Here is a 17,264-nt window from a genome sequence, read left to right as displayed (position 1 = left end):
GGGGAGATTTCAATTAAAGAGAGCCAACAACCACAATAGGATTATCGCATTTGTTGTCGGTAATAGATGACAATAAGCAGCCAAATTGAATTCGCTTTTGTGAAGTTAGCTCGCATAGCTGAGAGCCTGCTATTGAATAGAGTATTAAACAGTTGGCTCGCTTACTAAATTTGGTCTGCAGCAGTCGTAGCAGCGTTTGTACTGCATTTTATCGTTAATTTTCATTACTTTTCCTAACAAAGTGCTCAAGTCTGATTGTCAGAGACGCCTCCTGCAGTCGTTCGTTATTGCTCCTTTGCTTGCCCACTTTTAATTGCATTCATCAATCATTATGTGCGGCATCAAAGGCGTATCTTTTTGCAACTTTATGCGCAGCTAAATCTCTGATTGTCCCCGAAATGCAAGTAAAAAATAAATTTAAAAATCCTTGATTATTTGCCAGCGATTGTTCAGCCATTGATTTATCGTTGTCGGCTTAACTGCAGACAATTAAATAATATGAAATAAAACCGAAATGGTATGCATTACATATGTGTATGGGTTTTCTTTGAGCCGCAGCATAAAACAATCAATGAATGGAAATATGCATTTATTATGAACTTTATCATCGTAAACGTATTTTATAAAATTCAACCAGTGGCAATTGACCGTATTGCTTTTACGTGATTTATACGCCTTAAGTTATTGAATTCCGTATGCAAATACACAGGCTAATAAAAAGTGAAAAATAAATAAATAAATTTCTCTATATATTAAGCAAGGGTTCTTTAATATTTTATTTACATTATTTATATAAAATTACTATATATATATATATATATATATATATATATATATATATATAAATATATATATATATATATATATTAATATTCCATTTAATATACTGTTTATTTCAGCAGTTGATTAAGTACCCAGAGTAGATACTCAGAATGCCTACTGATATATTTTTCTATTATTTATTTATTTTTGAAGATTTTGTGTCAATATTTGCTTCTACATTAACATATGTCACTAGAAACAATACCGCAAAATTAGTTGTTTATTAGGAAACACAAATATTGTCAGCTTCAACTTGAACTTGAAGTATTTAATAATTCTCAAATTTGTTTGAACACATGTGCTCAAAAGTTCTTCAATACCCTGTTATCGTTAAAAGTTGCTTCACAAGCATATTGACTTGATGAATGAATGAATGAAACATGCATTGAGCACTGCATTTGCTAGGCATATAGAATAGCTTACCTGAAGCACTTGAGAGAGTTGGACGAATGAATAGAACAGTGGCAATGCTTACATAAAGTTGAAATACTCGTGTCCTTGGGTGTAGGGTATCAGTTGATCGAGCAGACCTTTGTTTAGGTTTCTCTTTTTGGCTGCTGCTTGTTATTGCTGTTTATTTATTTGAATTTTTTCGCGATTTTGATTACCGTTAGCAAACACCGGAATATGAGTGTAGTGCGAGTGTTTAACAAACGTAAACACACGAGCACCAATTTCCGCACATGCCACACACACACACACACACACACACACGCACAGACACATCGAGGTCGCTACACTTAGTTCATAAACGTTGACAATTAATATGGCAAATGGCGTCCATTGAGCCAATTAGAAACGCTCAATGCGCATGTAAAGCTGAAGTTGGAAATGCAGCTAAAGCGGCTGCTCAGTCCGCATGGAATTAATTGTAGCAATTATATGGTGCCCCAGGGTGTTGACACGCACCGCCCACACAAAGTAAACAGGCAAATCGATTGGTGAAACGATAAAATGTTTATCAACCTCAAATCTCTAAAAGAGTTTTGCAATTTTTAACGGTTTCCTGGCAGCAGGGCGCGAAGTTCGATGGCTTGAAAAGCCGTAAGATATGAAAATGCAGATTTTTAGCCTGGATGATCTGCGCCATATAGAGAGTAAAAGCATTATAGTCCAGGTACGTCCAATTGGGGCAATTGTAGAGATGATGATGACTTGCACTACGATCGATGATCCATTCACGCTGATGTTCGGTGTTCAATTCAAGCGGCTTCTGCAATGGAGAGTCGGAGTGAACGAAGTGCTGGGTCACCGAGTAGGACAGGCCCGCATTGAGAGCGTCCTGGATTACGGGCTCCTCGAGGATCTCCGCTAGTTCGGGCATTTTTTGCTTGGTCTTCAGCGAGAGTATATACCAGGCTGGCATCAAATTGAATCTTACGGCCTGCATTAGGAATAGCTTGTGTTTTTTGCGTTCCTCCCAGTCGTACATCATCCAGCGTAGGGCGCTCATAAGTACCTCCATCTCGGAGTTAACAGCGAGGACACTGGTTGTGAGCATTGCATAGACCTGTTCAGCCGTCAGGTTCAGGTACTCCGTGGTCGTCACAGCTGTCAGAAAGAATCGATTCACCCGAGTCAGCATCAGGGCTTGCAACATCTCAGTCGGATAAGGAATGGCCTTTATATATAGATTGAAGGCTTGGCCCTCGTTAAAATTCTTGGTATTGTCGAAATAGCCCCACAGCTTATCTATGAATTTGGGCATTTTCAGAAAGCGTGCTGTTCGGTACATATCTAATAGCCAATCGATTTTTAGCCTAAGAGAATTCCGCTTAAGTATCCACTCATAGAGTTTTTCGAAGCCCAACACCGTCACCTCTGGCTCGTCGATAACGATCGTGGGCGTTGAGGTAAACTGCCTAAAGTATTCCGACGCCACCTGCAGCACGGGCAAGTGGCAGTCAAAGGTGGTACCATGCACCACCACCTGGACGTCGGTGCGAATGCGATTCTGCACAATGTTGGCCAGGCCAGCTTTTAGTTTAGCTTGATTGTATATTAGATGGCATTTAAAAGAGTCGTCCAGGAAGGTTTTCCTGCCTGAAATTGACAGTGGCGTATACTCAAGGTCAGCGAGTGAGGACTCTTTGCAGCTTTCAAGGATATGTGTCAGGACGCCTCGGTTTCTGTGAATAAGTGTGGTTGGGCTTGAAGAGTTTCGTGTTTTGTGCCAAGTCTACGTACATGTCTTTAGTCTTCAGATTCGCTTGCGCCCGAATCGCATTCTTCATCTTCAGCTTGTACATTTTATCACATAGAATTTTTTTGCTATTTGATTTAGTTCATTTGCTACACAGAATGAAAATCAATGCTCACTTATAAATTGTATAGATTGTTTCAAAGTAGCCCAGGTGTTGTTGGCGTCTTAACACAACATTTGTACTATTAACAGCTTTATTTGTGGCTGGCATATAGAGCCGGGCTAACTACACTTTGACTGCACTTGGAGAGCCTCTGCCGCAACTACAGGACTTCAAATCTCTCGTTCGTTATTCGTTTATAGTGCCAGCCTCTGTGTCAGCTCAAGGGCTTAGTTTGAATGGAAGTCGGAGCGATTATCTGTGCAGGCAGCCCCATGTGCTGGCCGCCCCATCTCATATCGGGCTAACCACAAATTCCAGTCATTACAGGCAATGACTGTAAGCGGAGGCTGGCCAGGATTTGATGTGGCAACAACAAGCAGAGCAGCTAACCAGTTTACCAGTTTACCAGCTGCCAGATGGCTAGTTGGTCAGTCGACCGTTCAGGTGAAGGCTAAGCGGGCATCGAGGTATTGCAAAATTGAGCTTAAGTCGCAATTAAGCAATTGCCCAACTATCGAGTATGTTCTTATTGGGCTAGGCCAGGCATGCTCGGATAACAGCTCTCTGTTTTCAATAAAGCTACGCCTTACTCATCCTCTTGCATGACTATGGCCGCCAGAGGAGCGGCAGCAGTCTCTGCCATAAATAGCGAGCGCCAAGCACCGCCCCTCCCCTCCCTGATTTGAATGCATTGCACTGCATTTACGGGCAGTGGCTTTTTAGTCCAGTAACAAGCAGCTCTATACAATATTTAAAGCACAAATGCTGCACAATGTCGGCCAAAGTAATCTCGAGCTCTGCAGCAGCAGCAGCAGCAGCAGTAGCAAAGCATCGACGACGACTCGCAAGTGCCACAACTTGCGGCAGTCCGCAGAAAGCAAATGGAGCATTGCGAGCAAAATAAAAGCAAACAACAATTTTTTGTAATGCTTGGCAATGGCCAACTTCGGGGCTATTCGCAAGCGTTAAGGCAACTTTGCGGCGATTTTTTCTTTAAGTGGAAAACTTATGCCTTTGCCATCGCGCGAATGCGTTGCTTGCAACGAAGCTGAAAAAGTGCCCAGCCGGCAGCGTGAAAGTGGCTCAAATAGACCAAATAGCAGTTGACTGACTGAGCTCCGATAGTGCCTCGCTTGCCCTAAAGCACAAATTCATGACTTGATTTTTAACGTTTTCCAATGGCTTGGCTCGAAGTTTGTTATAGATTATGCAAGATTTAATTGAAACCGAAACTCAAATTTCAATTGAATTTTGGCATTAATGCTGCTGCTGCTGCTGCAGCGCCATAAAGCCGATACGATTGTCGACTCAACGCTCTACGCTCGAGCCAATGAATATCAAATTACCATAAACAATACAATTGAATGAGCAGCAAAAATACAAACATAAACCTCGTGCACACACAGCTCAACTGCTATGGCAATAGACACATGTCTGCCAACACACACACACACAGACGCATGCACACTCCCACTGGCGCATGTTGGCGCGACATCAAAATGCTAATAATCAGCGTTATGTTTGCCCGTTTCGATATCGCTCATACGACGCTTGGTCCCGCGCTAATCCCGGCACGCAGCATCAATAAGTCAAACACGTCAATCGCAAGCACTGCCAAAAAAAAATATATATATATATATGTCGACAACAACAACAACAAAAACAAGAAAAGAAAACAAAACAAACATAAAACAATAATACAACAACGAGAAAACTGCACAGCAAACAACGCGAGCAACAACAATGGGACAACAACATCAAGAACCACGATGCTGAGTCAAGCAAGGACAAAGACGAAATTTATTGTTGCTCAATGTCGCATTTATCATCACTTTATGCTACTTAATCGAGTCGTCGGCGTGCGTTTTTCTATGCCCTGTTTCCGTTTCGTTTCCAAAAATGTTTCATTGTTTACTTTTGCCTCATACTGTTTGTGTGTGTGTGTGTGTGTGTGTCAAGCACACGCTTATTGTTTTTTCCAGCTCACACTCACACGCACTCTCACACCCACATGGACGCACGCACACAGGGAAAGCAGAACACGCACGTGCTTAAGTATTTTTCAGCGTCTTTTTATGCTTTATGGCGCCATTGAATTCTTCGTTTGCTTTCTTATTAAAATATAATTTATATGTGTAGTCGCAGCAAGGACAAGGACAAAGCAAAGCCCAGAGCCGAGGCATCAATTGTTTAATGGAAAACAGAATCAACAATAACAGCAAAAAGATATATGTCATCAGTTGCCAGTTGGAACTTAGCTCCTCTCCGTACAAGCTGAGCTCAATTGACGTTTATTTTCTTATTTATGTCCACGACAAAGGAAAATATTTGGTTCATGAAAGTCAGAAACGGCCTGCTCCTACCGCTCCCTGCCAGCTGGATAAATGTCACCTCTCATCTGATTATTTTTATTAATATGTATTTTTTTTTTTCTTCATTCAATTCAATTTGAAATAAAATATAAAAAACCAGCTAAGTACTGGAAACAGATTTTTATATTTCGAAGAATTTTCCGAAATGGTTGTCATGTAGCCTTAAGCTTCAATTATCTAACTATTGCAGATATAATATGGAATCAGTATTAAAAGTATATAAGAACTTGAAATTTTGTATTCTTATTATTTTTAAATTCATTTGATTTGAAATTTTCACAATGTACAGTTGATTTTATTGTCCCACAAATAAATGACACTCCCAAATTTAATTGCAATTTTGTTAATAACAAGTAAGATAGCTCTAGTCAGCGGCTCCGACTAAGAGATACCCTGAATGCATCGATACATAATTGTTGCAAGCTTAGAGATATAAATCTAAAAAAAAAAATAAATAAATAACTAAATAAATAAATAGATTTAAAAAAAAATTAATAAACACAAAAACATATATAATAAAATGAGAGAGAAAAAAAATTATTACAAGCATATATTTAAATATAAGAAGTAGGCAAGGAATCTGCAGTATTCTCTTCTTCCAAAATCGTATGAGGAAATTCAGGTAACTGAATTTCGGTTTTCATTAGAATAAAATGAAAATATTTATTAATCATAATTATAGGCTAACATCTGCGTGTTGCATACCCTTTGACAGTGCTAATATACCCCAATTGCCTATTTAAATTGGTTTCAGGGTATACAAATAAATGTGCGAATGCATGCAACTGTCAGCAGCAATTGAATTCGCATGTGTACAAAATAAGATTTTGCGGTTAATTGTAAAAATGCATTCAGACAGATTTATTAAATTTTTGTGTTTAATGAATATGATTGAAAATTCCATTTCTTTATTTGCGTTGCTCATTAAAAAATATTCAAAAATAATACTTTAATTTTTGCATACAAGTAAATACTATCAGCAAAAAATTAGTATTACATATTAAATAGTTTGCTGTCGATTAGTTAACATAGGAAATTGAGTCCACCTCATGATTGGTGACATATTTTGGTTGAAATATTCCTCACAGTCCTCATCAAAGTAATAATTGCAAATAAATTTTTACAATACATTGATGATATACTAAATCAGCTTGACGATATGAAAAGCCTATTAATTAAATTACATAAAATTCTGTTATACTTGTAAATAAAGGCTTTAAAAAGCCTATTAGGTAAGCTTCATTATGTATCAAATCGCTTTTAAGTATTTTCAGTCCGCATTCGCAACTGAACTAAGGAAACTATTTTTTGTTTTCTCTGCTTTAATTTTCATTGTAATTTACCCATTCATTATCAACGAATCACTTTGCAAACTTGTTTCCTAAAAGTTTTCTCTTTGAGTATTATTTATTCCTGTATATAGAAAAGTATATTCAAGGTATGTCGTAATATATAGGAATAATAATGTAATGAACTGCCTTTGTAATGAATTGCCTTATACAAATAACGAAACGTGGTGTAATTTCTTTTCAAGCAAAATAGTTGCATATGATTTTGGTCTATATTAATGGTAATTGAGACAGTGTCAATCACAAGCCATAAATAAAATAAAGCTGAACTTTTTTAATTAAATGTAAGGGCAAAGTTGTAAGCGTGTGAATCTGTTTGTTAATCAACACTTTGTGGGGAAATAGACAAAGTTGTAATAGGTTTATTAATCGTCCAGAAATTTGCTCAACAGGGTTGCTTCAAAGATTGTCATAATTTCTAATGAGGCCAAAGTCCACAAGCAGCAGATTTCGAGTGTCCATCAATAATACAAACATGGCCAAAATCGCTACAGCTACAACTGGTAAGCCAGTTGGTCATTGTCGGGCTTTAAGCGCGAGGCCAAGTTAAAGTATTGAGCGATGGTTGTCATGGTGCTTTGCTCAGTTGACTGGCTCAGCGGCCAGCCAGCTAATTAATGTGCAAAGTGTCAATTAATCAATCAGTCGATCGATCAATCCTAGCATCCAACTTTGATGAAGTCAATGAAAACGCAGTGCCAACGATTACCGACCAAATCCTCTAGTTAAAGGCGAGCCAGCTTTGTGTTAGTGTGTGTGGGAGTCTCTGTGTGTGTGTGTGGGCGTGTAGACATCTACGGGTATTGGCAGAAGAAGCTCAAAGAGCTGTCGAAACAGGCAGCTGCAAATAACTGGCGACAAAGCCGCTCAAAAAGTGCATAAACAATGCGTAAAGAGTAAAGCGAAAAAAATAAATACGATAAAAAATGAAATCAAATAATAAAAGCGAAACCAAATAGCAGTGGAGGAGGATTCCAAAGAGCAGCAGCAAATGTGTCATCATCGGGTTTGCCTTGCCCAAATTTTAATTGATATTTGCACAAGAAAGAAACTATTTTCAAAATGAGTTTAAAAGGTCAACGAATTAAAAATGAATAAAATAAAATTGAAATTAGATATGAAGCATGACTAAGCAATTATTAGATTCGATATTTTCTATATGTGAATTTCTGATAAAAAATTCTTGAGTTCTATTTCTATTTCTATTTATGAATTTTAAATTTGGGAATTCCGCAACTTCACTTTTATTTATGAATTTTTATTTTCGGTGCTCCTGAATGCTATTTCGAGCCATGCATTGCAAATATGGATGCGCAGTTATGTGAGGATCCTCAAAGTTGGGTAAACATTTATCCACAAGGACAAACATTTAGACAAAACCTGAATAAGGTATTTTTATTTATTTATTTATTTATTTTTTTTTTTTTTTTTTTCTTATTTGTGTAGGGTATTCATAGAAAAAGGGCGGCAACCCACTGGCCGTTGCGTAGCAACATCTAAGAGCTTTGGATATGCGTAATAAAAATGTTTATCTAATACTAATAGGCGCAGCAGCTGGGTAGACAGGCGAGCGGATTGTGTCCTGTGAGGCTAACAGGATACGGCAAGGTGCCAGCCAATTATGAGCAAATCAGGTATACATGTCAAGTGCTAAAGGATGGGCTCGACTTTCAATCATTTCCATTTGCGATTTAATTAATTGTGTTACTGCTCAGGGCTTAGGCTTTAGAGACGTCCTTTGGAATCGTATCGGATGGCTGATTATCGAATTGTCAAAAGTTGCCACGGCTACCTTGAACTTTGGCCTCTGCAATTCAAATGAGCTGCAAATTGCAGTCGGCCAACAAACAGTGTAACAATTGTATTCTTAAAGCCATTGCCGATTCCAGAGGCGCCACGATTAATTGCGGCACATAAATTTGCCCCGACGACTGTTGCTCAGTGTTTTTGCTGTGCGTGGCCTTGATTAATGCCCGACAGACAATTTGGCACTTCAGGTGGGATCGCTACGTGCGAGTTGGTTACACTCAAACTCTGGTATAATTTGACAAATTTTTATGTGCATCCATTTGGCTTTTGCAGACGCAATTGCTCCGAGATGATGATGATGATGATGATGATGATGATGATGGCATTACCAGTCGTGGGCACTTAACGCAAATGGGTTAAACTCTGCACTGTAATCCATTTGGCATTGCAATCCAGGTCTGATCGTAGTGCAGTCAACAACAACAACAACAACAATTGGTTGGGTAATTAAAGCACTTGCTTCGGCTTTCAGCACTTGGCTCATTTACCGTTGACATGAATTAGGCGTTTTACGGTCAACATTCGCGTACTTGAAGCAATTGAGAGATTTGTATTTGTATTGAATAATAGGGCAGTGCAACCGCCTCAGCAGCATCCGCTCTCGCCGTTCCTCAATCGGTTCTCGGCTTTCGCCTTTAGCCATTGCGCAAACGCGCTCTCTAGCCACTCGTGCCTATTCGGCTTTTGATGTGACACTGTGGGTTAGCAACATGTTGATGCCACTTGGTTAGATGTGGGTTACAGCAAATTCTGTTAAGTGTGTCGATTTCAGTGCATGTGTTCTCCTGCCTGTCTGTGTTTGTATGTGTATGTGTGTGTGTGTGTGACAGCCGCAAATTAAACGAATTGTGGGTCAGCGCTGGCAACATTTGTTGCTGCCAAGCAGATCGAGCTCTGGCAAACGAATGAATTGTCAAATGCCTGTGGTCAGCGGCTCCTCCACTAACTGTGAACAGCCCGTCAGTTGGTGTACTAAAAGGTTAGGTAAGCTTACGTTGCGGTTACCAAGCCTCATGCTATCCCTCTCCATCTCAGGCAGATATTTATTATCTACTATATTTAGTCATTATTTTTACGGGATAGTTGGATCATGTAACTCGTGCCATACAAGAGCTCATATTAAACTTTTTTATATGAATAATTATGAAAGAATTCTCTGATAATAAATTAAAATAATAATAATAATAAAAAAAAATAATTAAAATAATTTTTAATATCAAAGTCTTAATAATATATAGGAATCCGATCTGTTTTCTCTATTTAATCCCAGCTCTGCTAAATTGTGTTATGACCTAACGAAATTCAATATATTACTCATTTCATACGTTTGACCTGTATCTACTATACATATGTACTATTTTATATATAAATAGATATATAAATTTAATTAATAAAGTTGCCTAAAAGATAGCAGATCCTTAACCCATAAATAAATATTTCATTAATAAAAGAAAACAAAAAACATAATGCTTTACAACTATTTTATTTTTACACATTTTAAGCGACACTACATACATATCAATTACGGCACACATGTGTGGATGAGGTCCATTTGCTATGCATTTTTTATGTCATTCCATGAACGAATTGGCCGAACGTTTTGTTGACGAAACTTATCAACAATTCAATTTCAATAAAAACTCGTGACTCTGCGACGGAACGTAACTCATTCTTCTGTTCAATGCATTTTTTACCACATAAAGTTTGACTCTTTGCGTGTGTGTGTGTGTGTGTGTGTGCGTTGGTGTGTGGTGCGTATGTTGAGCTTTGGTGTTTGAAATATACCATCTGCCTCATGGCTTGAAACTCATCCATCACATGCAGGCAGCTACGCGCGTTTCAGCCTGTCAGCGTTTGCCAATGCAATCATTTTTATTGTACGTGTGTGTGTGTGTGCGTGACATAGAACGCATAACCACACCAGTTAACTAATATACGAAGCGGCGACTCCACTATTTTTTCCCCCTACCAACACATGCACACGGGCTATAGACAATAACAATGAATGTGTGCGTGTATGTGTGTGTCCTGGGGAGTGTCAATGGCAGTCCGCATAGTTTAGACCCGTGAATCAGCACAATACGAACGTAATTTACGGTCCGATCAAAAAATGCAGTTTCAATAGCCTTTAGCATTTATCAGCCAAAGCCCAAACTCTAAAGAATTTTTGCTTCGATGTTGTAATTCGACGAGCCCAACAAACGTTTGCATATTGAACTTGACATGTTTCGCAGCTGGCTTTGGCAACATTCGTGCGGCTTGCTTGTGTCATCTTAACGGAATTTCAATGGGCTATCACTGTTGAGTCTTAGACTGGTCAACACAACAACAGCAATGATTAAATTGTGTGTTTGCATGTGCTTAAATTTTGCCATTATTATAACAATCTCTCGAACAATCACAGACCCTTCAGCGTGCATAGTGGGGGGAAAGAGTTGAGTCCGTTAGTCAAGTGGGTCAACACTTGGACCACACTTCTGCCTGTCCCGCACAGATAGCTCGATGTACTCGTGTTCCGATGGCTTCCGATCCTTAAAGCTATCGATTTGCCGTTCGTTTAAAGCGCTTGCTTCCACTGAAATCAGCCAGCCGAGGCGTGCTGACAATAACTGCGCGTTGGTTATTCAATATTGCATATTCGTTTGATTTGCAATGTAAAATATAACTTTTGTTTTTCACTCACACACACGCAGTCGCACACGCACACGCACGCATGCATGCCCGTTTTACCGCTGCATTTAATTCGCATAAAGCAACAACGAAACAACGAAACAACGAATTGCGCCCGAAAGTATGCTACACTCAATTGGCTTTAATTGGCCCAAACAACGTGTTGCATCGCTACGATAATTGTAATATTCGGTTGGTCTGCAGTTGGCGCTGTAAATATTTAACTGAATTCACATAAATGCCGTCTAAACCCCAACAATATTGTAAATAAATAAAATAGCGAACGGAGTTTATATCCATGTTTGCATTGAAGTTAATTTCGCAGCTATTATCAATGAATTTATATGCATAAAATTACAAATTATTTCGTAGGGCAGCTTCATTTTCATTCATTGCTTCATTGTTTTGCCTGCTTGCTATATGGTTATAGCTTTGGCAGTTGCAGTGGCAGCGAAGGATTGCTGAAACATTCCATCAAGCATAATGTCTCCTTGTGCTCTCTATTTAGTTTGTGTAGCCTTTGAGCTGCAAAATTAAATAGAAAAGCAAAGTGCGCCGCTGGCAGTTTTTTTTTTTTTTTTTTTTTTTTTTAGTTTTACAATTTCATTTTTTTTTTTTTTTTTTTTTTTTTTTTTTTTGGCAGCAAACAAGCCATGGCGGGCCCAGCTTCCGCTTTTGCCTGTCAGTGGCATGTGTGGTACGGGGGCGTGGCAAGCGCGCCTCCAGTGGCCGTATGGCATGTGCAAAAGTAAAAACGAAGTTGCGCAAAACTTTTTAATATGCTTGCGAAATTTTATCAAAACTACAAAATTGCAGCAAAGTGCCAAGTGCCTTCTGAACGGCACAGCGACAGCGACAGCGAGAGCGACAGCGAATGCCACTGCCAGAACCAGAGCAACCAGGGCAACTGCAACTGGAACTGGAACTGCGGCTGTTACCATGAGACAGCAAAGGGCGCAACTGAGCTAACGGAGTTGGCCAAACAAAACACAGTCAAGCGAAACCTTCAACTCAATTTGGCAATCGCATTTCTTGCTCTACTTCCGCCTATTCAACTTGACTCGATTTGTGTGTCGACGGCCGAAAGTACACGTGCGTGTGTGTGTGTGTGTGTGTGTCCACCGCCCATCTGTCGCTGGCTTTATGTGTGTTTAAGTGGCAATGCAAATGGCAACATTTTGGCGAGCACTTCACTCTTTGCCACTGACAGCTACACGACATTTCTTTTTTTCTGTGTGATTTTTTTTTTCCCCCTTTTTTTTTGCCTTTTCTGTGCTAAATTTAATTGCAATGAAAATTTCCATCCACTTGCAACTTGTGAAAGTTAACTGACAATCGCGCTTCGGGGCATGCAGCAAAGCGTTGTCGGGCTCAACGGGTCTTACTCTGACTAAAAGTTGGACGAGTGTGTGTGTGTGTGTGTGTGTGTGTGGAGGGGGTGGATGGGTGTAACTGCATGTGATGGTGTCTCTGATTAATTGGCCAAAATTAATTTTACATTTTAATGTCAAATAAAAAACTTGCGCTAGTTAGTGAAAGTTGACAGCAAAAGTGCTTTCCACTTAAGCGAATTAAATGAGTATGCTGGGACATAAAGCAATTGCCACGAAATGGATTCAAGCTGGAGCAATAGACAACTCTTTGGAACTTGCCACTGCTTGCAGCTGATCCATTTGGGAAATCGAGTTAAGCCCACAAGTGTAGGGTATATATGCATATACAATCTGAAAGAATATTATGCTATGAGAAGACTCTCCTTTGTGTGGCAACTGCTCTTAACTTAACCACTCTAACTGGCAGACCCTACAAACAGCAATCCATGCTCCGGCTTAGAGAGCATATTTATTATATTTATATATTTTACTTATATCAAATGAAAATTGACCGATTAGAGAGCTAAATATATTCAAATATTCCCAAAGAATAATTTTAACTTTGTATTACTTTCTACTTTCTTTCTAATGATCATAAAATATTTTGTTAAGGGATCAAGTAACTCTTTTAAAAATATTATCAAAAAAAAAAAAAAAAAAACAAAAATAATTATAAATTGAAAACACAGTCGATCTAAACTATATTAGATGCATCTGAATGTGCGAGAAAACTTATAAATATCTCCTTCGATATGGCTCTCTTTACCGTTGTTTTTGCTTTTGATTCGATGTATTGCTGTTATTCACCTTGTTTTATCTACGTTTGTTGCCTGATAATCAGGTTGTGCAGTTCTGCACTCAATGGCTAAATAAGCTGCTTTTTGTCTGTTGAAAATGTTGTGTGCAATATCTGAAATTGGAGTTTGAGCCTTCACAAACAACTGACTTCGATTTCAGCCCGACTGGAACTTGTCATTCAATAGCGAACTCTCCTTTGTTTCCGAACTACAATGCATTCATGTTTGTGTAAGCGATTCGCTCGCCTGAATGCGCAACTCTACACATACATATGCAGGCATTAGAGTCAAATGCCAAAATTTGGTTACCTGTGATTATGCAGACAGACGGCTGACCACAGATCTGTCGCCTAGCGCGACGCGATAAGGTCATGAGGTGACCTAATTAAACTGCGGTTGTGCCGTCATTTAATCTATGGGTATATACTGCTGAGGCAGTCTTTAAACATCAACTGCAAAGCTGCGATTAAATGAAGTAGCTAATGTAATATGCATGAGACAGAGTTTCAAGTGAGTCGCATATATAATGCGCACATATTATAATTTATATCAACTAATTTAATATCTTTAATAACTGAATATACCGAAATTTATACGTCACACTCTCCACACCCATCTCGATTTATGCTCAGTGTTCAATCGAATCAAATGTCACATATGCCACATGTAATTATCTAGACAAATGGCTGACCATTCAGTTATGAAGTATACGCTCCGTAGCCTTGCGCTGCCATCGAAGGCCACTGGGGCACTAAATTAACTCTGTTGCTGCTGCCACTTTGAGCACGTTGTAAATAACAAGAGGCACAAAGGACGGCCGAACACGCGTGGGCGCGGGTACAAAGCAAATGCAGACATCAGCATTCGCAGTGCGTAAATCAGGATCAAAGTTCGCAGGACATGATTGTAAATTATAAGACGGGGAGCTCAAGCTAAGAAGACGCAGTGACAAGGCAGTTGGCTAATAATGATGACAATAACTCGATGATGATGATGATGCTGTTGATCCGCTTTAAAGTTGAGCTCCAGCTGCTATCTCAAATCAGTGTTGCCAGCTGTTGAGCTCCGAAATAAATTGGATTGTGGATGATAGCAAGTAATAGCATGATAGCAATATAGGTGGATAATGGAAGAAAATATTCGAGAAGTAGCATAAAAGCTTTCCTCTAAGTATTTCCTCTAAGTCTTTCATCCCAATCTTTCATTCACGTATTTCCTCTAAGCATTTCCACTAAGAAAATATATCTACCAAGTATTTGTTCTAAGTATTTTTTGCAAGCGTTTCCTCCAAGTAATTCCTCTTTTATCCTCTATCTTTAATGCTTAGCTTAACGATCACACACTTCACTTCACTTCACTTTTACTGTACTACACGACCCACCTCCTGCTGCTGTAAGCATTCCAGCTTCGTTTTACTTGAATATAAGTACGAAATGAATACTGCTGCATACATATAGTCAACTTAAATGATCTTCTGTAGATCTACTACGTCTCTTGCTCTTGTTAGACAGACAGAGAGGGAGACCAGAGACAGACAAACTGTGGGATAGACAGGGAGACATAGAGACAGACAAACACGCAATTGAATTACCACTTGATATGCTAAATAAATTATGTACATAAATATAATTATTAGATGGCATAGACAGCAGTTTCTTTCGCTCACGAGTTCTATTAAGGACTAGCACTTTTGCACAGTCTGCTCCAATTTCTGGTTGTACCATCCCTAAGATCTATTATCAATGGGCTAGATCTAGCCTGAAATGGGCTAGACTGGCAACACTGTCTCACACATCTCGCACACCTCATCGCACCTGCTAAGTTCAATGGCAAGAAAAACAGCGTGTGCCAAGTAATTGTTGTTGCTGTTCGTTGGGAAAATAATGCACAAAACTTTACACAACAAAACCAACAGAGACGGCAGGACGGCAAAGGAGGCGAGCAGGGTTCGAAGGCAAAGTACAACTTTGCTATACAAATTTCTATCAAAAGATTAAGCAAAGACAAACAAGTGAGAAGCAGTGACGCAGCCGCTGGCAAATTTGCCCCCTCATGTTCTTGCCATACGACCGACCACTTGCCAAGTTGCCACAGATAACTTTAAATATTTATCCTAGCTGTGGCTGGAGTATGACTGCTCTCCAGTTCGACTGACACCGAGGTCCGGCAGCTGTCTCTGCGGCCATGCGGTGCTGTGTTTGGCCTGATTTTTGTTTATGTCCGCTTTATGTTTTGTTAGTTTGACATATCAGTGACAGTTTTCTAGCCCGCTCAACATTGCAACAATATTTGATTTTATTGCATGGAAAAGTGTTCATACTCCATTCCATTCGCGTTCGACATAAAAATACAGTTTTTATTTTTGCGTGCGAGCTGTAAACATAAATTTTGAATGCAGCAAAGCAACAAGACGGGCGCAGCATAAAATTGAAAAGATTCCAACTTTTTGTTTCCCCAATCGATTTTTCATATTTTCTTTAAGACGCCCTCAGCCACAAGTCGAGCAACTTTGTGTCGAGCCCGCTGAAAGTGGGGGACGCCAGGTGCTTGGCAACTTTTGGCCAACTTTGTTGGCGAAACTTTTGGCCGTATAAGTTGTTAATTTGCGAAAAGAAAAGGCGTTTAACTGTGGTGACGAATTCTGATTGTCTCCCTTAAATATCAGCACTCCAGCATAAAGTAAGATTTGTCAAAGTACAAATTCAGGAGAACTTAAAGCTGCATTCTTAACTATCGCAATAAAGAAGAGACTGATAAAAAAGAGAGCCAGCTTCGCGTGATGGGACTTTAGTTCTTCACTGTTTTATTGAAAGTTTAGTTAGACAAATTTATATGGTATTTATAAATCGACTGAAACAGAGTTTAAAGAGGAACTGACTTTGAATAGAATCAGTTATTTTTAATTTTTAAGGAAAAGGATCACATCGTATTGCATTTAAGGCCTTCTATGTAGAATATTTAATAACTAATTATTTATTGAGACTAAATTAAAAATATCTGAGCACTGAACTCGCCAATTTCAATTTCAATTTCAATTCAACATTTACAAAATATTTTCATCAACATTAGATATTATTACAGTTTGTGTTTCCTGTCCAAGTAATTGAAAATTCGACTTTTGGGTATGGCTGGCAGCACAGATCGCTTAGCTGGAGGAGCAAGTGCAAGTGGAGGTGAGGGAGGACGCGGCGGTGGCAAGGGCGGAGCCGGAGGCAGTGGAGGAGGAGGCGGAGGAGGTGGCAAGGGAGGAGCGGGTGGAAGTGGTGGTGGAGGACGAGGTGGGGATGCAGGTCAAGATGGCGAAGATGGTGCTGGGAAAGGTGGAAGGGGTGGGCGTGGCGGTGGCCAGGTTGGCGAAGCAGCTGGAAAAAAGAATAATGACACTAAAAGCAATGGCAAAGACGGAGAAGACGGCAAAGGCGCAGGAGGCGGTGGAGGGGGTGGCGGTCGCGGAGGTATGGGCGGCAAAGGCGGTCGGGGTGGATAGCAAAAATTGTGTTGGCTAACGTAGCAGTAAGCAGATTTGATTGCTGCATGTAGCATGACAACATCTAGAATCGCAGAGCATATACACACATACATATGCAAAACTCCCACGCAACAATGGCTTTATTTCAATGCGCTTTCAGCTAGCTTTTATGTCCATTAGAAAATGGAACAGAATAACGATTCTGCTGACAATATGAACTATAAGTTGTGCTTAAGCTGAAATCCTTGTGAAGAGCTCTGCAGGAAAAAAGCAAGCGACTCCTAACGCAACTTTGTA

General features: G+C 39.5%; 2 protein-coding genes across 2 annotated transcripts; one reads left to right on the top strand and one right to left on the bottom strand.

Moving 5' to 3' along the window:
• Positions 1-1,756: 1,756 nt before the first annotated feature.
• Positions 1,757-3,168, bottom strand: LOC6573438 (kelch-like protein 6). The gene is made up of 2 exons (XM_001999483.4): positions 3,010-3,168; positions 1,757-2,951 (listed from the first exon to the last, which is right to left on the bottom strand). Exons 1-2 carry the CDS (start codon positions 3,069-3,071, stop codon positions 1,790-1,792), a joined length of 1,224 nt encoding a protein of 407 aa, XP_001999519.1. The 5' UTR covers positions 3,072-3,168; the 3' UTR covers positions 1,757-1,789.
• A 13,454-nt stretch (positions 3,169-16,622) lies between these two features.
• On the top strand, positions 16,623-16,985 carry LOC122756793 (rRNA 2'-O-methyltransferase fibrillarin-like). Its single transcript, XM_044007312.1, has one exon. It carries the CDS (start codon positions 16,623-16,625, stop codon positions 16,983-16,985), a length of 363 nt encoding a protein of 120 aa, XP_043863247.1.
• Positions 16,986-17,264: the final 279 nt, after the last annotated feature.

Source organism: Drosophila mojavensis, unplaced genomic scaffold (genome assembly GCF_018153725.1).
Source record: "Drosophila mojavensis isolate 15081-1352.22 unplaced genomic scaffold, ASM1815372v1 contig_16, whole genome shotgun sequence".
NCBI classification, from domain to species: domain Eukaryota; kingdom Metazoa; phylum Arthropoda; class Insecta; order Diptera; family Drosophilidae; genus Drosophila; species Drosophila mojavensis.
The sequence above is the reverse complement of the archived record's forward strand: the minus strand, read 5'-3'. Positions and strand labels throughout refer to the sequence as shown.